Source organism: Streptopelia decaocto, assembly GCF_964273445.1.
Source record: "Streptopelia decaocto genome assembly, chromosome: 2".
NCBI lineage: Eukaryota > Metazoa > Chordata > Aves > Columbiformes > Columbidae > Streptopelia > Streptopelia decaocto.
This window is the reverse complement of record NC_138655.1, coordinates 53,804,156-53,829,310: the sequence shown is the minus strand read 5'-3', so window position 1 is coordinate 53,829,310 and position 25,155 is coordinate 53,804,156. Positions and strand designations below refer to the sequence as shown.

Below are 25,155 nucleotides of genomic sequence, written 5' to 3'. Positions count from 1 at the left end.
GAGAAGAATGGTAAAAGATAAAAATCCATTCAGCAGAATGCCAGTCATGGCCCAAAAACTTTAGGACTGAAAGCATTATTTCTATTTTCTACATAATTAATACATTGTTTTCAGCTCTTTCCCAAGATCTTACATCTTTCAAACTTAATAAACTCTATTTGGACAGAATATGACTTCTGCAGATGTTATATTTCTGAAACGTATTTTATGCCACAGGCATAGAGTAAAATCATCAGAGGTTTTTGCTTTCAATGCAGCTCCTACAAAATTTTGATCCACAGTTTTGTTTTGAGCTGTTAATGGACAGATTAATATTGGCTGTCTGCACTTAGCTGTTAATTTGAATGATGCCCATGAAAGCCAATATCTAGTTATTTTTCAGAAATACTGTTGAAATTCTGGTCTGACAGCAGCAGGGATACTCAGGGGATAAATTTCAGTGCTCTTTGTGATTTTTTTTAGTACCGGAGTATATAATTGACTGAGCTGTTTGGTAGAACAGTTCAGTTGTGTAATTTTCAATTATGTCCTCCTGAGGGTTGAAGGCCAGTGTGGCCATACTGTGGCAATTTGTGGGAGGAGCTGCCATTGGCTTTGTCAAGGAGGGCAGGGAAGCCTCCACGTGCCTTGAACTGAAGTATTTGTAGAGTGACAGAGATACAATCTGACCAGCTATTTGATATTTATTTCAGAGGCAGTCACTGAAGACACCACAGAAAATGAATCCAATGCGTTCTGGGGTACAGATGAAGACAGGCAAGACTTCAGTTCTTTGTTTCGGTTTCAGGAAACTGTGTCCAGCAGGTATTGATGCTGGTGGTACATCAGTCAGCCGCCTTCTATCCTACTGGTCCTGTCTTGCTGCAAGCTGCGTGCGGATGAGAGATGTCTGAAGGGCTCTCCATTACTCCCTCACTTAGAAGCCCTGACAGTTTTTCTGGGAGAATCATTCTCAAACTCATTTGGTACTGAATAACAAAAATTATGCTTGCTACCCCTTTTGCTTGAAGTGAGCTTTAAAGGTTTACATGAAGTGATCCAGCTGTATCTCAGTGGATGCAAGTGGAAAGGGTGAAGGACGTCATCTTGCCTGCTGGAGACTGTGTGTTTAAAGAGAAGTACAGATGTTTGATCTTGTCCATCAGTGCAGGGATATGGCAAGTGACCCAAATCACCTCCTCCCTTGGATCCTTTTGCCCAGACACGTTTTTGGATCCAGCTCATCATTTCAACAGTGAAGGAAGGGAGTATTTTCAAAGTAAATATTGAGGCACTGCTCTTCCTGAGTAGTACTTAATTTACAGAACAAAACAGTACTGAACTCTCTGGGAGGGAAGACAAGGTAATGGCAAGAATGTAAATTGCAGATCAAGGAAGTTCTGTTCTAATACGAAATGTCGTTGACCTACTGTGTGAACCCAGAGAAGTCACTTAAACTTTTGTTCTCAGTTTCTCTACATAGATAAACATAAAGATAATACACTTACCTTTTCACAGGAGTGTTTTGAACTTAGGCTTATTTTGGGAAAATGCTTTGAGAACTTGGAAGGAAAGAAATGCAAAACCTGCTATAAACTGTTATTACTCTAGCTTCACTTTTCAAGAAGGCCATTTACAACGTGTTCATTCGTTGCTAACCTCTGTTTTCTTGTTGTTTATGTGTTTGAGAACCGTAATTACTGTAGCTCTAAATTGTCAAAGATAGGTTATAAATATCTACCGACTGTAAAGACAGTTTAAGTGTCTTTTTACTGATATTCTATTAGCAGGATTAGAATTACCATAGATGCATTAGAAGAAAAAAAATCAACACACATGAAGAGGAACCATTCATTCAAACAGAAATAAACTGAAAGACTGAAATAATAGCTTGTGTACTATCTTGTGCTGACAGACAATTTTTTTTTTGTTAATTACTGTTTAAATTAGAAACAAAGGGAACTGAAATATTGCTGCAAACCTTATTATCGTATTTAACTGCCTGAGTGTCTTAATAGGTAATTCTTTTTTTCCTAGGCCAGATGGTTAAAAATTCAAGCACTAGCGAGAAAACCAGACACATTTAATTTATCGAAACTCCCCGACTTGCTCTCTGAGCACGGTTTTGGAACCTTGGCTGTGACATAACATATGTGGGATCCTAAATGTACGTGGGAGTTTAAAGATTTTGTGCCATGTTTTTGGAAAACAAGTGAAAAGAATTTCAGTCTTCTTATGCTGACTCCACTTTCTGGCATTGCTCAGTTTGGAGGGCTGCTGATTCCCTTTTTATTATTAATGTTGTAGTGGAGACTTACATCCATCAGTGCAGCATTAATGTAGTTACTGCTCTCTCCATCTATCGTTATGAGGAAAGGCAGGCATCTGTCTGGAGGTAGAACATCCATACAGCGATTCTTTTCATGATTTCGTGGCAAAAGTGCTATGCTGCAGTCTTCTACGCGCAGTGTCGGAGTCACCATATTTAAAGTCTTCCAAAAAGAGTAAACAGTACAACAGAAAAATTAACACAGCAGTGAAAGCATCCCAAAATATTTAAGAATAGATTAGCTCAGCATTCAGTTTCAGTGGGAATCAATATGCAGAGAAATGAAAACACATCACAGTGAGCAGGGTTTGGAAGCAAAAAATCCTGGGAGTGCACAGATCTGAAAAATAACCTCAAAGATAGCTGCAGGGTAACCTGCCTTCTGGAGAAATGACAGTGGAAGGAATCTATATACTTCCCTTGAGTAAAAAGAAGATTTTACTACTACTGTATTGCATTATTTTAGGATTCAGCATAATTCAACAGCAATTAGTGATACATTATTTTCCCCTTTTTTTGCAGTCTTTCCCTCCCAGGCCTGGTCCAAAATTCTTATGGCAATAAGCAAACACTTAAGAAGAAGTCTTTAGCACAGCTGAACTGCAGAGCTTCTGAGTACTGCTAGCCACAACTTACCCTAAATTCCTCTTTGATCTGGCTGGAGTTAGTCTGAGGATCCAGTTTATTCATTTCATAGTAAACAGACCTAACTTGAGAAGCTGGAATAGATGTGTCCCCACAAAGACAGGCTTCCAGGATAGCATCATGGATGAATACATACTGCTCCTGGTAAAGTAATTAAAATAATTACTGACATAGAAAGTATACGCTACTAGTGTTTTGGTAAATAAAAAATAACAACCAATATGGTTGCCACTAATTCCCTCTGATTTCACCAGCACTGAAGCAAGACCAGAAGGAACAAGAGCAGATCACAAAACTTTATCCCACTCATTTAGAAATGAATATAGAGGGATTGACTCAAACTATTTACAAATACAAACAGAAGCGCCATAACAGTCTGTAATAAAATTTGGAATATTTCTGGTTTCTTTACTCCTCTGCACAGTTCTGTATGTGCTATCATATAGCAGTCTTGACAAGATGTACTCCAGAATGAAGCCTCCCTAGCGACAAAACACTCATGACTTTTCCTTTATTTATTTATTTTTTTTCCCCCCCTAGAAAACCATTGCAAACTTTAAGTGCAGCATAACTGGGCACTTGTTTGGGCAGTGGTTCTTCAAGTTTGCGTGTGCATTATTTTCTGCATACAGCTGAATAAACTACCTTCTAGATGGTGCCTACCACAAAGCGGCTCTAGTTTTATGGGCTAAAAGAATACTTTGTCTTGCGAAGTGTAAGGCAGTATTCCAGTAGATCAACATTACCTCAGTCTGCACCATGTTAACTCTCCGAGATCGTAGCTCTCTCACGCAGTTGTATATGTCTACAACACCTTCTCTTTCTGCCATATCTAGCATGATGTCAATAACGATGAAGCAACCAGTTCTGCCAGCACCAGCACTAAAGTAAAAGAAGAGCACAGTTAATTTTCAGTGGTGTAGTCGAAAAATGTGAAGTATGTTAAGGAAGTTATTCCTTGAACAAGTGCAAGGGTTCATCTTGCAGGTACTTGCTTGGTGGGATGATTACTGAAATTATGCCTTGTATTCAGGCATTTCCAAGATTTCAGACTCACTTTCGCCATTCTTGTTTATAATTTAGATATTAAGTTCTTGTGGGTATAGCTCCAGTGGCTTCAGCAACCTGTGTGTGGATGATGCAGTACAGGAGAAGCAAAAGTAGGTTCTGGTTTAGTGAACAACACAAGGGAGGGATTTCTGTTCTACCCACCTGCAGTGAACAACCAGAGGGCCAGCATTTGGTGGGCTCTTGGACTTGACCTGCCTTACAAAGCCCAGCAGGCCTGTCGCATGGTACGGTACACCATGGTCTGGCCAGCCAGTGAAGTGGAACTGCCGAATTTCTCGAATCTCATGAGCACCTCTCTGTTGAAAAGACAAGGGTTGAAAAACAAGCTGGAGTGTGAAAGAAATGGGATGACAGGCATCGTAAGAATGCAACTTCAAAAGCCTGAGCCTTGCTGAAAAACATTCACCCCCTAGCAACAGCCATATCCATACAGACTGTTGGAGAACTTTCTCATAAGTGCAGAGCAAGTTCTAAGGTTACGTATCAACTTGTTTCAAAGCCTTACAACAAAAATGAGCAGTTTAGTGCTAGGTTGGTTAGAAACTTTTATCAACAAGATAGATGCTCATCTCTATATTTAAGCACTAGGTTGCTTGAAAACTGTGGCCTTAAGTTGCATGCTGTAATCACAGAGCAGGTCAGCAGCAAGGCCATGAACATATAGCACAGATGACTTTTTTTTTCCCCCACTGCTCTCTGCAGGAGTTTTGTTGCTGACTTTAGAAAAACACAATTTCAGCATAATTTTCCTTATCATTTGTCTTCTTCATGGGTCTGAAAGAAACAGCTGAATAGTAAGAAACCTTTTTGCACCTCCAATCATAGGGGCTGTGTTCATAGTCCTCTGCATGCTCACCCTTGAAGTGATTTGCCACAGTGTACAAGGACGTGGATATGGTAAGACAGGTATGAATGAGAAGCTGATCATGTAAGTAATTTCCCATGTGACTTTCTGGAGCAGTCTGGATATACAGATACACACAGCAGAAGTGATTTTCTTAGTGTTTGTTTTTCCCCTTCCCCCTCTGAAAATGTAGCTGCCAGTATTTTATTCTCATTAGAAATACACAGACCAGAGGCCATCATACATATTTCATAAACAAACAGCAAAATGATGACATATCATGTCTAGGCTGGACTAAATGTCAGTGATATTAATAACTGCTGGTTTACAGTTTTTCTTCTTAAAGATGTATTTTCTGTCTTGAGCTGGTTTGCATATAAAAGGTCTAATTCTCTTTGCGTTATGAAATTATATAAACTTCCTAATTTATTGCTAGTATGCAAGTTAAAAGAGTGTGGGATTTTCCATGGTTCAGAAATTTTGCCTGAAAAATTTTGGCTCAGTGTATCTTGGAGTCCTGACACTCAGACAGCTGAGGCTGGAGGTCTGTGGAGACTGGGTATCTGTTCAGGGGAATGTCCACCCTCATCTCCCTCAGAAACTGTAACACAAAAGGCAGGCAAGGGAGGTGAAGAGCATATGCGGCACTGGTGTAGACTGAGGAGATCAAACCCTTGCAACAGAAATGACCCAATTTTTAAACATATTGAAACCCAAGAATAGGAAAAGTAATTTGCATTTTAAGACAGTCTAGCAAACACATTAAGATACAATTTAGTCTCTGTACTCTGGGGACTGTAGAGTGTGTTAGTTAACACAGGTTTGTGCTACTGTAAAGCAAGGCCTTCAACTCTGTAAATAGCTGTGCGTAGGTGGGGTATCCATGTCCCAAACACTTTTATATTGCTCACAACAGCTGCCCACAATCCCCTAAGAAACAAAGATCCCATACAGAAAAGCAATACCATGACTATAAAAACAGAGGACTGAAACAAGTACCCCACACAAGTTCTTCATGCTGTATGCAGCCTTGATTTTCAAGTAATTTACATAAAGTAAACTGTCCCTCCAAAATAATGTGCCCAGCTGTTGCACAGGTCAGGATATGTCCTACGCATCTTGTACATAAGTTTTGAAAATGTTGTCTGTCCTGCTGACTGCATTTTTGTCTATCACTGGTAACACTGAGCTACTTAGAAAAGGTTTTGCACATAGGGTACTTTTATAATGAGTTTGCTTATTATACCTATAAAAGAATGACTTTCATGTCTGTAGCTTCCCTGCTGGTTTCTAAACCCAAAATAGCAACACAACTGCATGAATCATAAAAGCATACGCTCAAGTTGGAAAGACTGTATATTTTACTTTTTCTTTCAGCTGAAATAAACAGAAAATGGTGTACATTGTTAATAAAACCTAGGATGTTAAAAACTGTAGATCCTAAATCTACAAATACTTACGGTGCTGTTGTGTGTTACTATCTGAGTAATTCATCTGAGTTAACTGTTGTGCTGAAAAGGAACTGCTCCAAAGGAATGCTTATGCACAAAATGTATACAGTATCTAGGGAATGGTCTTCAGAATCAGAGTGTAATTTTGGGTTCAATTTTCTTAGTGTTGTCCCCCTACTTCTCAGTAATTACCAAATAGCCATTGAAAAAAAAAAAAAAGTGATCAATTTATATCCAAACAAATCAACTTCTAAACTGTATTTTAGGAGCAGTCATGAGGTATTGATCTGCAAATAGAAAAGATGGTCAGAAGCGACCTCTCGAGGTCTCCTGCCCAACCTCCCAGTCAGAGTGGGTCTATGGCCAACACTAAATCGGGTCACCAGTGGCTCTGTCCAACTGACTCCTGATGACCTCCAAGAAAGGAGATTCCACAGCTTTTCTGGGTAACCTGCTATAGCACTGCACTTCCCTCCTCTTGAAGTAGTTTTTCCAGTGCAAGCCTTCTATGCTGCAACTTCTTGGCCATTCCTGCTTGTGTTACCATCTATCACCAGTAAGAATAATAAGAAGAATTTGGTGGCCTTGATTTTCTAAACATCTTTGAGGTAGTTGCGGGCTGCAATTTTATCCTCCTTACCCCTCCTCTTCATCTCTAACACACTGAACAATGCCGTCTCTCTTAACCTCCCCTTGCAGTTCATATATCCATAATCATCCTGGATGTCAGACACCTGGAGTCCTGCATCCAGCTCTGAAGCCCTCAGTGCAGGAAAGACAGGGACCAGAGGAGGCCACGAAGATGATCGGAGGGCTGGAACAGCTCTGCTGTGAGGACAGGCTGAGAGAATTGTGGTTGTTGAACCTGGAGAAGAGAAGGCTCCGGGGAGACCTTATTGCAGCCTTTCAGTACTTACAAGGGGCCTATAAGAAAGATTGGGACAGACTTTCTAGAAGGGCCTATTGTGATAGGACAAGGGGTAACAGTTTTTAAATAAAAGAGGGGAGATTCAGGCTAGACATGAGGAAGAAATTTTTTACAATGACGGTGGTGAAACGCTGGCCCAGGTTGCCCAGAGAGGTGGTAGATGCCCCATCCCTGGAGACATTCAAGGCCAGGCTGCACAGGGCTCTGAGCAACCCGATCTAGTTGCTCATTGAATGGGGGCTGGACTAGGTGGCCTTTAAAGGTCCCTTCCAACCTGAACTATTCTATGATTCTTTGTTGCCCCAGGATGTCACAGCCTGTGCAGATACATGAGGTAGTCCATCTAAGGCACAGAACATTGCATTTTTCCTTGTTGATTTGTGACAGTTTCTGTTGGCCAGATCTTCAAGTCCTTTGAAAATGAGACTCCAATGTTCAGGGTTTCAACACCACCCTTCACTTAGTACTGTCTGCAGATTTGGTCAGGGTGCACTCTGCCTCATCATGCAGTTTGTCTTGGAGACGTTGAAAAGTATCAGTCCCAGTAGATCAGAAGTATAAACTCAAAAGAATTATGGTGTAAGAGACGTACAGACTTCACCTTCTAGTACTACTGGAAGAGTTAAAAAATATGGAAAATATGGTAAAAACAAATGTACTTTACTCAAACTACACTGACACTGCTTTTAGAGACTTACTGAAAAACTACCAACTATTAAAAAGCAGTGTCTAAATGAAATCTTTTCAGATGGAGATTTTTTTTTAAGAAATAAAATGTTTAGTGCCTTTTATCTCTATCTGTTCTAATGCACTTATTCAAGACAGTTTGGTTATGATCAACTGTAAAATCCTCTAGGTCTCTTTTTCCAGTCTCAGTTAAGAAGTGAAAAGCTAACATCAAAGCATGGGCTTAAAATTTGCAGAATAGAAATCAGCCAGTGCTTCATCTACTTCAAAGTGTAGCCACCGTTTCTCATCTGTTTATTAAAAAATCTAAATGCAAGGAAACAACAGGCTTGAATGAATTTGATGTACAATATGTGTAGTGGTAAACATGATACAATAGTTCATTCAAATCGCATAATTCTATTATCATTACCCTCAAGTTGCTGTATTGATGCATATTTAAGTAGAAGATTAAAGAATAAACCAGGAAAAAAAAACTAATTCCTTTTTTACTGTGGATGTATGTACAGAGACCCGGTTGAGCCATCGTTTTGGCAGTTTCATTTACCTGGGTGCAGGATTCTTTGATACTAAAGATTATGTTCTTCAAAACCATAATTGTATACTATTTCATCATTAGAGAGAACTAGTATATCACAGGTACTGCAATTAAATCAAAAGGAGTTTTCTAAGCTAATTAGTTGAAAATCTGCTCATGAAGATACTGAGAGGACATGACTTCAGTGCGTCATTAGGAATATCAAGTCTTCCAAAGAGGCCCTTTCCTCGTTCCGCAACTCAAATGAGTCTTGATGCATGCAATTAAAACACTTCTGTCCTTTAATGAAGTCTGAGTAAAACCCCTGAATTGACACAAAATGCATGACACACTTTAGCATTGACTGACCCTGCTTGTTCTCACTTTCAGTAAGTACCTTATTTGTTAATTGTATGTTGTCCATATATTGTAAGCTGTTTGGGAGAGCTACAAGAACTAGTAAGCATGAAACAAATTCATGGCATTATTCTAATAAGCAGTAATACAACACACTGATTGGAGCTCTCCATATAAAGATGGATTCCACATTAAAAGTGAAATTGCCTTGAGAAAAAAAACAGTTTGTTTCAGCTATGTCTCTGCAGACCAGGAACACACTGACCCAAGAGACAGCAGTATTCTCCACCACAGACTTCTGAATAATGGTGCATGCAGCCTCTGGCACAGACACAAAATGATTGCGGGGAACATAAGATGGGAAAACAGCATGAATGTGGTTTTCAATTGATTGCTGAGAGGGAGGCTTCGATTTCTCCTAGGCAAGGAACACCACTTTTTCTAGCTCAGGCAGGGGCCAGCAGTGATGGAAAGTGCAGAAAAGTTGCTGCATTTGAAGAAAAACAAAGTTTACCATAAGAGGGCGGTAGTCTTTTACCCAAAGAATAACTACAAAACCGGGATGTCAGTCAAAAGATTTAACTTTTCCATGTTGAATCTGCATATAAGTTACCTAGGCAGATACCACTGTATTTAAGAAAACCGAATTTGGAAACTTACCTTTTCTACTGCAAATGTTCGAATCACATATTCAGCCAGGAGCTCTGTTTCTATTAGGGTAACTTTAATGTCTTTATATATTTCTGTGTCATCTGGCCAGTATTTGCAGCATTTGACCTTTAAAAAATACAAAAGAAATTAAGGTTCATTTATTTTAGAAGGTTCATACTGAATCTATTCTGTATTCTGTGCAATGATTTCTGTTTTAAAATGCAATCACGCGCAAAACAGTCACATTTCATACCCATAGAAATGAATGATTAAGAGACATTGCCTCTTCCTTTTTTAAGACAACTTTCAGAGTTGCAGGGGAGATTTGTGTTGCGGATAGTAAAGTAAGGCAAATTTGTACAAAGCACAAGGATATTTACAGCCTGCATAACTCAGTTATAGTAACTGTTCATTTCCTCTGCTTTCCAACGCTGGGTGTGCCCAGAGGGACAACTACCACCAGAAGCTTTTTTCCTACCTTCTAAATATCTTCTAAAGTGAAAACGTGTTTTTCAGACAGGGAGCATTTTCTCTACTGTTAGAAAAGTATCTGTTTTCACAGATTAACTTTCTAAAGAAACTGATGGAAGGTCAAATAGCAAAACTCAATACTTGATGTCAAGAGATGAGTTTTTGGTCTGGGCTTTAACACCGATTCACTAGATGACCCCAACGCTGTGGGTGGGATTCACCTCAGCTCAAACTAAGATGAGCAGGACAAACACCTTCTAGAGGAGCTTTGTTATTGTTGTTGTTGTTGTTAACTATGAAAAGAGTCTAGACAACTGCCTTTGCCTAGGTTTTTGGCTTCTTGATCGTTAACGTTAGGTAAGAAGGACTACCCTTTCCCTCCACAGTGGCTTCTGGAGCTGTATGTTCTGGGCGAATTTATCCTGGGATGGAGATGGAAAGAAGGTGTGTTTTGTGAACGGTATTTCAGATTTTCTGAGCCCTGGATTGGTCTAGATGGGATGGACCTCACAGTATGTAATGTATTCAAATATGAACTATTATTCTGCTATTTTTAAAAGTGTGTGATTGTGGGGACTGTATACAATGATGCAGATAGCTGACAGACTTAAGAGTTTTCTCCTCCTTCCCATTTGTGTGGACAAGGAGGTGAGCGGGGAAGCTAATACATATTACTTACATATCTCGATTTTGTTCTGCTCTATCACAGTAATAGCTATGCTATCACCACTGCATCTGTCCATTGTCCAGTGGTGCAGTACGTGCTAGAAGTAGCATCTGCTCCATGGAATAATTTCTCTTTTTCTCACTGAAGTGAAAATTTAAAATGGATCTTCTAATACATGTAATTCTACCTGTTTACTTAAATAAACACTTAGATGCATCTGGTAAAAACCTCAAACACTTCAAATTTTAAATGGAAAACTGATACAAAAATTAAAAAAAGAATTAAACGTCATAATTGTTAAGAGTATTTCTCAAGCCCACTGTCATGCCCAAATATTTGGATTACTATGATTTCTAGTCTTGAGCAAAACGTAAAACTGATGTATGTTTGTATAAGCATACAGCGAAAACTGCAATGCATGATTCAAATAATCTATATAAACTCCAGGTTCAGTACATAAAGAATTACACGCAGAGTCAAACCTTGTCCTGTCAGGCAGAAGAAAAGACTTTTCTCAGAATTTGTTTCAAGTGACATAGCCAATAATCATGTACAGCCCCTCTTTACTGTCTGGGCAGAAGAGAGGTCTTGCCACACTAAAGTAGTAATATCGGCTAATACAATGAAAAAGTTTGTCCAGGCAAGGTCAGTAGTTCTGACCCTTTTTCTGACTCTTTAAATCTGAATAGAACTGAGTCGAAGGGCTGGAAAAACACATCCTCACATCAGGAACCTCTTCAGAGAAAAAGGGTAGCCTGGTTGTAAGCCTTGGCTCCCAGCCACAAAACAATACAAGCATCCTAACAGCTCATTACTGCTCACACAGGTGATGGAAAGCTCCTGGAGCAGAGCTGAAGTTCAGGTAGCCATAAGCAGGTTTTCATTTATCTCTCTATATTTGTCCTCAGACCTAGTAACCACGTTAGTATTGGCTAAGAAAAATTCTTTATATTGGTCACATTTCATGTGGTATTAAGCATGGTTTCAGGAGAACTGGCAAACATCAGGTTATACAGATCCCTTCCACGGCGAGAGGCTGGGACATGAGACAGTCCTGGCAGTGCCCAGCACTCCTGTGCAGGGACAAGGGCAGCAAGGCTGCTCCTCTGCCCTGCAAGCTGGTGGATGAGAAGGTTTCCACCAGCAAAGGGCCAAGCTGAGGGCCAGTCCCAGGGTGCCTAAATGGCAGGATCTCCAGCAAACGTGTATTCATCTCCACAGCATATCTATCAGCTGTGAGCAATGAACAACCATTACAAAAGCATTAAATGTTGCTGCAAGCAGTTTAGTAGTTGCTGCTGCTATCTGTTGTTGCATCTACTTTATACTTATTCTAATCTTATCTGGTTTGGATGTATTTCCAAAACCCCTGTGATAGAAGCTAAGTGAAAAACATTGAATGGTTATTGTTTTGTCTGTGGTGTTAAAGTAACCCAGAGAATTCTCATTGTTCAAATCCCTCAGGCCAGCAAACTGACCCCTTATGGTCGCTGCTGGGAACTCTCTGAAACGGTGTTTTCCTCCCTATGGCTAAGGTGATGTTTTGACCCTTGACGCAGAATAAGGCAATTCACGCTGTCTCTGGACTGGAGCAGCCCACTGACAGCCTGGCTCTGGGGCTGATTCCCTTCTCCTGTCTGTTCATGTATCCTTTCCATAGGTGGAACCTGAACCCCATGAAAACAGCCAACGCGTGTAGGAAAGAAGTAGCTGCAGCGATGATCCCAGCCACAGCACCACCCACCAGCACATCTCTTTGTTGCTAACTTTAACCTTGTTTCCTTCTGATGGGTGCCTGCCATCCTCAAAACAGTTCTAGTTTAGTAAAATAAACAATTGGGAAAAAAACAAAAAAACACCCAACCCTGCCTGAATTAAATTGCTCAGCCTTGAATAAAAAAATGCCTGTTTCTAAGTTGGTAAGTCCAGAGAGTCTGGTTTATGACTAAGAACTAGAGCCATTTAGAAAGGCAAATTTAGAACAGCATAGTCCCCACCTTCTTATGCCTCAACTGTTGGATTTGCTTCCATCCTTTTTTTAAACCTTATTTAAGATGATCCAGTGGAACAATTAGGGAAGCACTGAGGGATGTGGCACAGAAGTTACAGCCTTTCGTGCCTCACACAGCTTGGGCCCGACAGGGATTTCTTCCTCTGCTGCACAGGGGACTTTGTGCACGGAGCAGATTGGAGCTGAGCAGAAGGATCCATGACAACACAATTTCCTGAAAACTCTCCCAAGTGGAATAGGGGCTGTAACAGCCATGGGAACGGTGCCAGAGCTGCAGTCAGAGCCACAGACCAACACTAAATGATTCACTCACTGGGAGGGGGAAAAAAACCCCACACAACCTTTTTTTTTTTTTTTTTTATTTTAATTCAGGGTTTTTTCCTGCTTTTGGCTCTTGTGCTGCAACGCTGATGCACGTGCTGAGCTCTAGACATGGGAACTGTGTGGACTTCTGATGAGCCAAAGGTCAAGTAAATGCTTAAAGACTAGTCTCCCATCTCCTCCAAGACCTCCCAAATAAATGCAAAGGTGTGTCTTGAAGAGAGAAGCACATCAAATAGTGTAAATCAAAATCACACTTGTTTGTTGGACTAGGGCCTTTATTTGCACAAGGAAAGACAATTGCAACAAAATAGAATATGGTATTACTCATCAAATATGGGTAAAGCTGCTGGTAACATATGTTTGTTCATTTTTTCTTTTTAGCACAGCTTTAGCTGCTGTGACTTGATGAATCTCTTTCCCTTTTTATAAACATTTGGTAAATGTTTTACAAAAAAAAACTACTAACAGAAGGTTTAGCTAAATAATTGATACATGAATCCAGAACTGAATATTAAATGCATTCATATTTTTTTCCACACAGTTGCTACCATAACAGTAAATATCGTCCACAAAGTAGAAAACATAATTTTGAAATCTCATCTGAGCAGAACTATAATTGAGAGTTTGTTCAGATACACCCCGCATTTATATACTAACAAAGTGCCAAAAAATACAGATGTTCATCACAAGATGAGATAAAAGGGTGATTGCCAGAGACATAATGAAAATGCTCCAGTTTAATCTATTCATCCCAAGGTACACTGTCCAATTGTTCCAGACATGTTTATTTTACTAATAATTTCAGAAATGTGGAGAAGATTATTATCTACTTCCACCCCCCTAGCTACATCCCCCAGCAAAATAGTTTAATATGAGAAACTAAGAATTAAAAATGAAGGTGGAAAGTTGTTGTTGCTACTTCTAAATTTAACAAACAATGTAGGAAGTAGATAGCTAATGAACACAAATTGTGACTTCTGAAGCTGTATATTTAGCCATTTGGCAATGTGACACATCTAGCTAAAGGCACTATGAAAGCCAGGACAGTAATTCGTTCACTTAGAGGTTTGGAATAGGAGGTATATTACAGAATTAATATGGGAGCTGACTGTGAAATATACTTTGTAGTTAGTACAGAACAGTTTAAATAACGCTGATTATTCAAAGTTTCCAATTTCCTTTGATTCTGAAGTATTCTTAGCAAAAGGTGATATAACTGGCTATGCATTGCATGGACTGTCGTTAGTGAAGAGCAGTATCATAATTCCAATTTAAAATTAATCCTGAACTAAGTAATGATGATAAGTCAGACATAAATTTTGAAGTGAAACCTGTAGGATATAAAATGAAATAACCAACCAAGCTCACTGGTGAAAATTTTTAACATATTTTACAGGTGCAGCTGGCATAACATCATATACTTTTATTTGGCTGACTTGAAGTAAAAGGACATCCAACAATTGGAAGTATTTTTATTTAAATACTTTTCAAACAAAAAAATGTATCATTATTTAAGAACATTTTATAAGTTATAAAACAACCTTTGACAGAAGATAAAACCCAGTCTCTCTTTTTTCTCATTTTCTTTGTTTGCTTTTAAGCAAATGAGTTAATTGCTTTACACTCATTTTACAGTTTTCTAATAGAGGTATGGAAGAGTATTGAGAAATAGAACATTTAAGATACTGTTTGGAACCATCACAAGAATGGGGCTCTACAAAGGCAGCCAGAAGTCTTTATGTCATTCACAGCTGCCTGAGGGGGAGAGATGTCCCTGTGAATTTTACTAGCTCAGTCTAATGTCTTCCAGTGACGACTCTGAGCTGATACTATTCTCCACCTTCCGCTGCCCTGTGTTGCCCTATCAGCACAATCCCAGGTTGCCTGGTGGATATACTCTCATTCAACTTCTGCCCAGAACAGCTGGTTTTCTGGACATGCCCAGCAGTAGCCGCGCACTCATGCTTTCCACCTCAGTGAATGAGCACGATGCCTTTGTTCTCAAGAATCGGGTACACTGTTATACCCAGCCTAGTAGCTTGGGTTAGATAAAATGAAGCTGGCCAGCCAAACCCATGGTGTGGCCTCCCTCTGGCCATAAAAAAGAGTTAGTCTAGAAGAATTGCTTTAGAGTACAGGTAACACAAGGTTAAGCTGCAGCAGTATGTCTTCCTTCATTGATAAGACCAACAGCAGAATACGGATTGCCTCTATTTCATTGCTTACGTTTAGGCAATTTTGTCTCCCACTAGTCATTAAAAAAAAGCTGTAAATAAGTGCACTGCTGTACAGCCCTGGAGGAAAAAAGGCTGAGCACAGAGCACATGAGAAGGGTGGTCCCATGCCAAGATGAAGGACAATTACAGGATTAGCTGGAGCTCTTCCTAGCCTGTCTTAATCCCCTACACAATGGTGAAGTCATGAGCATACAGTTGAGCTGCAGAGCACTACCAAGATAGTGGATTGCCTTCTGGCTCTAAAACCTGATCATCTGATGTTAGGTTAGAAAGCTCTACATGTTGCTCTACCAAGCAAGGTAAAATTGTGTCAGTGCCTCCAGGATACTTCTTTTTTTTCACAGAGAGACTGAGAGATTAATTTCACAAGACTGCTGAGGTGAGGAGACTTGCAGTGATGAAGCCATTTCCCTAGCCCTGACATTTCAAAGAAGAACTTGAAGGCCTCTTTGCAAGCTGCACTTAGACTTACATCCTCCACCTTGGCAGCACGTCAGCAGCTAGCCCAACAAGGGGCTCGATGCATCTTTTATTTATTTCTCAAAGTGAATTATCTCAATTGGATTAGTGAGCATTAAGATATTAATCTCTGATGATTAAAATTATTTGAAACATAGCTTGTACTGGAAATGAGAATGCTTCAAAACCCTGAGAGCTGAAACCATGTCTACCTTGAGTGACGTGGGACAGTGCTGATGAGGTCCTGTTTGAGGATGCTAACATTGCTAATCTGGGGACATCTTTACTAAATGATTGCAAAGGGTCTTTCCTTTTCTTTCCTGAAGAAAAACATGAATTTTTTTTCCCTAAGTGCTCATCCCCTGCTACACATAATGGAGTAATAGCAATTTTTTAATTCCGGTTAGAAGTCTAGAAAGCTGAAATCTACTTTAATGAATAGAAGGGTTCACTAACTTGAAATATTAACAGCAGTTCTAAATTACGATTGTTCTTTTTTTTTTTTTTTTCCTCATTACTACTCTGTAAAAGAAAAAAAATCTACTCTATTCAACAAGAGATACTAGAATTCCCATGAAAGCAGAAGTAAAACAACACAATATATAATGTATATGTACCATAAGCACAGGCCCCAGGTTTTCTGGGTAAACATGATTAAGAAAGGATCTCTCTAGATGGGGAAGAACACCATTTACAATTAGGTAGGGAAGGGTTTCATATAGCAACCTTTCTCCCTCTCATTTATAAAATGTAGTTTCTTTCTTTCTTGTAGAAAGGTTAAATGAAATCTTAGTCACCAGGATGCTTGCAAACTCTTTGGCACACCTCCTAAGGAGCCCTAATGCCAGTATCCTGAATTAATTCCAATGTAGGTAATTGGCTTATTACATTTAGAAGCAGTTTCAATTAGAGAGATTGTTCTTCCATTTATACTAAATAGAAATGTGCTGTTTGTGACATGTTAGAGTCACTGTGTTTCACCTCTGCAATATCTACAGAATGGGTGATTTGAATCTTAAATAGTTTGAATTTACCTTTGTTTATCAGAGGATTCTTCTGCATGAAAACCTCTCAAAATTTGTAAAATGTGTAAGAGCAAGCTTCATAATAGTTTTTTGTCAAAAAAAATCCCTTTTTATTCTAAGAACAGGTGGCAAGTCCATTGCAAATGTCACAGTTTTTATGTTGCTGGAATTTCCTATGAAGTTTTGTTTGGTTCTTGCCATATGTTTTTAGTAAGAAGTCTTTGGACAGGGCTTTATTTGGCATTTTTTCTTGGATGTCTAATGTCTAACAGAAACAAATCATCAGGTGGACTTGAAGAAGATCTATTTCCACATAAAGACTTCTGGTTTTTGTTTGTTAAGGAAATATATTTGTATCTGGCTTAGAAAAGCTTCTTGAATGGTGACCAAGGCTGTATATCCTTAACAAGGACCAAGCTTTCACCCAAGGACCAAGCACATGCACATATGATTGCTCAGGGCTGGGCCCACACAGTCTTTCTAGAGAAGAATAACTCTCTCCTGTTAGATTTTATCTTACAACAGGGAACATTTTGTAGCCAGCCAGCAGCGAGGACATGTTCCCTTTCTGTCAGAAGACCTTTGTACGGTTCACATAGACCCCAATACTTTTTAAGCATGAAAAGTAAGAGCCATCAACAGTTTTGCAGCAATGCAGATGTGAGTGCCACGTAGCAAGTCGACTGCAGGTCCCGTCAAACAAGCAAAGGAAAAGCTAAGCCACCACTGTGTTCTTTCTTTTTCCCTATGCAGATACAGCCCTGCTGGCTCCTGAGAGGGAAACATCATGCAGGAGGAGTTTGAGATGGCTGTCAGGACAGCACCACGCTCCTGAGAGAGAAGATGGTGGTGAGAGGCTGTTTCAGCTATTTCGGTTGCGCTAAGGTGTGTGTGCAGGCACAGGGACTATTAACCAGTCCATGGCTGACCTTCATTCCTCTGTTTGTGTCACACCCATTCTGTTGTAGTCAACCTCATTTTCTTTTGAAAAAAGGTCTTTTGTGTGCTTATTAACACTATTAGCACTGGCTGTTTTCTAATTCTGGATAATAATTGCGAAACTCTAATTACTGTAATTACTATGCTCCTGGGGTGAGATTTTATTTTTTTATAGTTATTTCTAGTCATTTCTTTTTTGTAAACACTTTGTTATATTAAAAGCACGATAGACAATCATGAGTCCTTGCAGCACGTTTATATATCAACCACCTCCACTGAATTTCATCAGTGCATTTCACCATTTATTAATTAGGTATTACTAAATTTCTTCTGCCTCAAGCAAAAACAAGGAATGTGAGAGAAAGCGACTACTGACAAATGACAAATGATGTGACATGCCAACTTTGATTCAGCCAAGCAAGTATTAGTTGCAGCCCAACAAGAGCAAAGATGGTGGTGACAGCTAGATGGCACAATTGAATATAGCCTAGCTCTTCCCTGCACAACTCTTTAGGGTGGAAAGAAATGTTTCCATGTGTGCAAACATTGGGACACTTAAAGAAGGACCCAGCTCTGTCTTTTGGAGTCTGTACTCCAGAGCAGTCTCTTGGAGTAAGCAAGATGTTCTCTTGTGTCTGTTTTCTTATCATCCCTACACTGGTGGGATAAAGAGGTTTTTTTTCTTCTGGAATAATCCACTGTCTTATGCGAAGTGTCTCAGGGAAAGATGTTGTCTGAAATTTCACTACCATGTTCACTTGTTCTACCACATACAAACATGAGCATGGAGGCCTCTTGCATTAATATAAACCAAAATACATTATTTTGAAATAGCTCATGGTCATGCTGACATGTTTTTATGAGTCTTGGTTTTGCTTTTTAACTGTTAGTGTGTGGTTTGGAAAATTCTGACTCTTGCACTACAATGTAGATATATTATACCATTGACTACTTGTCATTCTCTTTTTGAGAACTTGGTTGTGATTAGAAAGTTGTTGACCCCAGCATGAAGAACACAGAGAATTTTTTTTAAGGCTGCTTCAAGCGCTGCTTATTTGTTTAGGCTTTTTGTACAAGTTCTTATGTCAGCCTAGGCCAATCTTAACTAAAAACCACTCCATCATCTGTTATCAAAGAACTGTTCATGCAACTCAGCAATGATTTTTCTAAATGACTGTGAGACCTCATTTACGGTTTTAATAAACAGTCACATTCTAATGAGGTCTTCATAAAACTGACTAAATATGTTTAGAAATCATTAGCTTAAATTACCAGTACAAAAGTCTCCTTAGGGAGCGCTGCAGATTTTGTGATAAGACTTCTGGCAGATGGATTAGTATAACAGCACAAGCGAATTCTGAATTTCCACACAAGCAGTGTAAATGTGAGTCACTGGGTAACAGGCTACCAGATAAAGAGCTAAATGTCCCTCAGGTGGGTTCATTAAAGAGAGAAAACAATCAAAACACATTTCTGTGCCATTTAAATACCAGGTGCACAGCAGTCTGCAGGTGCCAGAAACACTGACAAGGGTCCCTTGCTGGAACACACAAGAGCTTAAAGGGATGCACGGTTTTGACAAGCGTGCCTCAGATAATGACAGATATTGGCAGATGTACCCAGACCCTGCTGGAGGGTAACGCAGGGACTGAGTCATTTGCAGCAGGTGCTTGCATTAGGGACAGCCTCATGGTGATTCCTCCATCTGCAATTAAAACAGTCCTGATGCATAATGCTCCAGGGCAAGAAGCAAGTTCCTAGCACTGATTTAATGACTATCCAGCCAGTCCTGGTAAACAAATACCCATACGCCCCCTCAATGATTAATTCATGAAGGACATACACTGTGTGGCAAACACGTTAAATAGATATTGCTCTTTCCTGAAAATATAAAGGAATTTTCCTTCGTGGCTTACAATGGGTCAAGATGGTTAAAAATAAAAATAATAAACCCCTATAAATCTTACAACAGCGACAGCAACTGAAATAGAAAACCTCAAGGTTGGGAAGGTTATAAGGTTCGCCCTGCAGGAATGCTACCAAAAGGTCCATTAAAATCATTACTAATCAAGGTGGCACAGAGCTTGTGTTAGAGGTTGTGGGACAGATGGTGTGTTTGTAATACGCCTCCTTGTTGCTGATGGTCCCAGCTCTGGGAGCAGGACAGAGGCACCAACGGAGGAGTGACTGCGTTGTTCTGTGGCTCATACGATCTCATTTCCATTAAAAGCTCATTTCAATTCCTGCTCTCTGATCTCACCTATGTTGGCCTCCAGAGAAAGCGAGAACAAAGTCATTTCTACCACTGCCAGAAACCACAAAGCTGCGGATCTGTATCCCACTAGGACTCTTGCACCCTGAAGAAATCTCCACAGCAGCACAAAGTGTTTCTCGGTGCTGAGGGGACGTGCTGGGTACCTGAATGTTGTGAGTTGAGGCCGCCAATGCTGGCACCAAGACTGACGTCTCCCTGGATGATACCTGACAGTTTGCTCTAATTGATGCTTTCAAATATTGACTTTAGGAAAACAGTATGTGGTTTCATGCAGTATGCTATTTCTGTTCTAAGGCTTGTTTATCCATACCCTGAAAACACGCCTTTTTAAGTTGTGTGCTTGGGTACTTAGGACTGTGTATAAAGCTTTAATGAAGAGGTTTGCTGGAGAGCTTCCTCTTCTTACAAATCCATCATTTTGAATTGGTATGTGACTATCCAACTATTTCTACCTTCTTCCTCACTCAAGGGATTAAATTTTTAAAGCAGTCTCCATGACCCTTTTTTGTCTCTGCAATTAGTTGTACATGTGTTCCTGCAGCAGGTGTTAATTGCAGTCAAAAATCCCATCTTATTTACATCTAAAAATAATACTGGCACCTGATCTGTTGGCAGGCTTGGGCACCCAGATATCTAAACGTTAGGATTTATATTAACAATTGACAAAGAGCATAAGGAAGAATAAATTGAGATTGTAAAACTGGACTTGCTAAAAAGGAGGCAAGATCCAACACTTTGACTCACACCACATGAACAGCGCTCACTCTCCTCACGCCAGTGCCACAGGGCAGAGGGGTATCAGCATGAAATTAAAAAGGTCTCTTAAAACCATGTGGCTCACACCAAGATAAGTGCACTTGACTTCTTGTTTCAACACTTCGATTTACAGTAATTGCAACAGCTGCAATAAAAGCATTTTTTTTTTCATTCCAAATGAAAGCTATATGCCCAGTTCACAAGCACATTTTCTAAAAAAAATCCCAAATGAGAACTAAGACACCAGCGCATAGACAAAGCAGTAAATTAAAAGACTCCGTTATTGACGGTTGCAAGAAACAAAGAAAATGGTTACGTTCAATACCTGTTGAAAACAAAATTAGCCATAATGACTTGAGTAGGAGGCCTACTTTAGAAGTTACCACGCAAATGAAAGTGCACAGCATCAACCAGGTAACTCGAGCTTTCCTTTACCACTCAGCTTCTGAAGACCTCCTGGTCAACAAATTTAACGTACAAATGAATAAAGCTAATTTTTTCTGGTTTAGTCCAGAGGCTTACAGGAAGGAAAACCCAAACAAATCATGTTGATTTAAACTAACATACTAGGAAGAAGGTGCAATTTCATAGTTTAACTACTTTTCTCAGAAATCTGTTTCAGAATTACTCCCCCTCAGCCTCTCTTAAAAAACAGATGACCTTGTTCTGTAATCAGTTCCCTGGTTTCCCTTAATAGAAATGGTATGTCTGAGATATATACAAAGATAGGACGCTCTCCCTCTTTGGCAGTCTTTGCCAGCTGTGCTATACAGAAAGCCACTTTATCAGTTACTTTTTCATTGTGCTAATGTTATCAAAGACAAGCATCCACAGCATGTTTAAAAATAATTGATAATGAACCTCTTAGCAGAGGCAGTCATAAATATTTTATGTGCTATATTCAGTATATAAGCATCTTGTTGGTCTGCTATTTAATTTCCAAAAGCAAACACCTTGGAAGTCTTTAATCTTTTTAAGTGTAAAAATCACTTACCCTTCCCACTTCTACGAGATTAGTAACCATGATTATGCTGGCTGTGTTTTCATGCCATACCATTCTCCAAAAGTCATATATTGTCTCCTGCATTGGTCCTGAAACAATAAATCAAAGGAAAGGTTACTTTCTGAGAGTCTCATGACTGGAAGCCTGTCTCTGGGGAACTTTGAGAAACCGTGACTATACACATATATTCATTTCACTATCATCATATTTTTCATTTAGGGTCAATTTCTTTTCTGTCATCCCACCTATCTGCATTTAAGTATTTTTCGCCTGAAATAGCGCTCTTAAAGAAAGTTAGTTCTCTGGCATTTAGGTATTTATCTCTGTAATACCCAGAAGTGGAATTACAAAAAATGGATAACATTACTCTTTCTCTTAACAATTGGATGATAACCTAGGGAAGGTGTATTTGGAATGAAATGAGCCTCAATAGACTATGTGGCCTTTCCTGGTTTCTAATATTTTTCTTAGTATTCGCTATCCATCAAATTACTTCAGCTCCTAAATTGTATTTCCCAAAGTGAGACAGAAGTTATTGTTTTTTTGCTGCAGTGTATCACTTTGCAAAACAGCCGGGAAAGTGGTAAAGAACCCTGGCATAGCAGTGCTCTCCCCAACAACCTGTGTGCTTTTGTAGATGAAGACACAGGGCTTCCTCTAGTGCTGTGCTGAAGCTGGGTACCAGGCCCCAGGAAATGTTACAGAAATCTAAAATGTTGAGAACAACCATGTCATTTTGCATCTGCCCGGTCCTGTCTGTTTCCAGCCTATACATCTTACCCGTGATGTACAGTGTGCCACCCCGGTTTTAAACCACTGCTTTAAAACCACTGAGCCAAAAAGAATAAACAAATGTAAATTACTATCAGGTACTATAATCTTAACATCCATACTGAATACACTACTGAACTGCCATACTGCAGTAAGCAATTAGTGGCTTATTAGAGGAATACCTTAAAACAGCTAATTGGAGGACAAATGGATAATGTATTGGCCTAAGAGTTCCTCTAGTGAAGAAGCCAACGTTATTAAAGCATTACAAAACCATACATTGACAGGTTTCGGTAGTTTGGCACTCGTTATTTAGTACTTTGAGATCCCTCTGAAAATAAAATTTCTCTCTGAAAGTCAAGTACTTAGTGAGAAATGTAGTAATGTATTATTACTGTATTATTCTGGCAGGGAGGTTGGACAAGGTGATCTTCAAAGGTCTCTTCCAACCCAAAGTACTGTACAACTCTATGACTTTGTGATTCTATGACATTATATGCAAGGCAAAACCAACTCACTAGGCAAATATCACCACAGTTAGGACGTAACTTACTTAAAACTCAAGTTTAACAAAAAGGATGGTAATAATTTAAAACTTTAGATTTTTAAGAATTTCTTTGTATTTTCAGCAATTTCAAAGGATAATATCACCATCCATAATTTGTACAGACCATTTAAAGAAGTTATGTGTTCTCCTCCTTATTTTCTCTGCTTTAAAAAATGGTGCATATACAGTTAGTATCACAGGTTTCCCTATAATCACCCATTATTTGCTTGCTTTGGTAGTTCATATAACAGGAGAAAAAGCCATTTAAAACAACAGGAATCTATGACTGTTACAACACAAGAAATGTCAGAAGGTCTCAGAGTAGAAGTAATAGCACAATAGAAACTACAGTTTCTGAAATTATCAAATTCAAGCTGACATGGCTGCAAAACTGGACACCTTTTTTTTTGTTTCTTAATTTACAGCACACAATAGTTGATACTTCTGTGAGATATCATTTTGAAGTATGACAAAAGTTAAATCTCTTTCCACCTTATGGAAATTTACAGCAAGAATTTACTTCTACTTTTTTTTCTACAGACACCATAATTTGTCTTGTGATTTAAAGATTCCTACATTTCAGATCCTGAAAACACAAATTACAAATGGGGAGAGATTCCAAACACTAATTTCTTCCTAAAGATTTTGATTTTGTCATCCTTTATAAAGAAAAAAAAAGATAATAAATTATGAAAAAATATATATTTAGGAAAAAAGTAACAGCATTTTTCAGGCCAGAGAAACAGCTGCGCTCTGACAAGTATTTCAAGTTTGATTTCACGCGTTCTTCCAGAAGAAATCTCCTATTCTGCAGTGCTGAGTAGGCTCTTCTCAATCTTACTATTCAAATGATAAGACAATAATAATTACAAGTGTTTGATGGGATTTCCTGCATTCCTCAAGTATTCTCAAGTGTTTCCTTGCTTTTCCTCTCCAATTCTTACATGTAGCCTCCAAACTTCTTTCACATTCAGGACACTGAATGGGAAAAAAAAATATCCGAAAACCTACCTTAAAGTCTCAGAAAATAATTCTTTTCTACCCCATTTTTCTTTTCTTCTTGACATTTTTCAAATTATTTTCTGACATATGAATAAATTATTACTTGTCTCCAGCCAGAATTGAAAAGCCTTAGAGACTGGGTAGGGTTGGAGGATTTATTGTCATGAAGAACTGAACAATTTGATTCCAGAGACTTGTGGTAGGGAGAAAAAGAGCCTGTAATTGTTCTTAAGCATCAGCTTAACAGATGTGTGCACAATATGCTGGAAGGTTATTCTCAGCAGTTGCCCCCTTGCCGGAGGAGCAGGTCTGAAGAGAAGGTACCGTGCTGCCTAACAGTAAGCCTGTGGTGTACCCCATTAGCTACACAATACAGTAGTTGGTATCAAAGATTTCTGCTGCGAAAAAAAGAAATCAACACCATAGTGCAACCAGAAGATGAAAAGCAAAGGAAAATAAGAAAAAGAAATCAAGCCTCCAAACCCCAAGCTAATTAAATGCATTATTGAAAAAACTCAACAGAAATGGTCATTTGTATATATCACAACCATTAGTCGTATTACCAGTAGTTGTTAGTTGCTGCTCTGGGAATGCAAACATATTAGGAAATGGAAAAATCACACAGCTTTTAAGAATGGTTTAAACTCTTAAGAAGCTGCTTCTGTACATGGAGCTTTCTAGAGCCTCTATTTCTGCTTTTTATTGTGAGACCCAGTTCTAACAACTGGTATTGCTGCTGGGGTATTCGATCAATTTGAATGTGATAAACTAGCCCAGAAACCAGGAAAAAGTGTTTAGATCGAGGAAAAAAAGCAAACACACAGAGAAACAAGTAAAACCTGAATCCTGAAATGTCCCCAGCACTTACTCAGATGTGACTTGTAAATCTATGGGTCATTTTTCAACTTCTAGAAAAGTAAGCAGCTTAAACAAGGAACCTTTTTCTAGCGTAGAATGTCAAATTCACAAGCTAATGTTTGGTCCACCTGAAACCAAATTCAGTAACAGATATTAAAGCTAGAAATGTACAGAAAATGAACAGATACCTTTAAGCTGTCCCCCATGGAGAGAGCATGGGCAGCGATAGCCATGAGCACGTGTTGATGGAGGCAGGGGACTGACAAAATACAGAACTTAAACGCAGCAGTTAAATTCTGTCTTGAAAAGGGTGCAATAAACCTCCTTCCAGTGAGTAGATGTGTTCAGCTC

General features: G+C 39.2%; 1 protein-coding gene across 8 annotated transcripts in view; it reads right to left on the bottom strand.

Annotated features, from left to right (window-relative positions):
• PTPRM (protein tyrosine phosphatase receptor type M) overlaps positions 1 to 25,155 on the bottom strand; it is a 470,229-nt gene that overhangs the window by 13,369 nt on the left and 431,705 nt on the right. For all 8 annotated transcript variants that reach the window (XM_082045023.1, XM_082045024.1, XM_082045028.1 and 5 more), the window contains 6 exons: positions 21,618 to 21,715; positions 9,469 to 9,585; positions 4,166 to 4,320; positions 3,700 to 3,835; positions 2,945 to 3,094; positions 2,298 to 2,471 (listed from right to left, as the gene is read on the bottom strand). In XM_082045023.1, the coding sequence (XP_081901149.1) occupies positions 2,298 to 2,471; positions 2,945 to 3,094; positions 3,700 to 3,835; positions 4,166 to 4,320; positions 9,469 to 9,585; positions 21,618 to 21,715 (830 nt within the window). The remainder of the gene's footprint in view (positions 1 to 2,297; positions 2,472 to 2,944; positions 3,095 to 3,699; positions 3,836 to 4,165; positions 4,321 to 9,468; positions 9,586 to 21,617; positions 21,716 to 25,155) is intronic.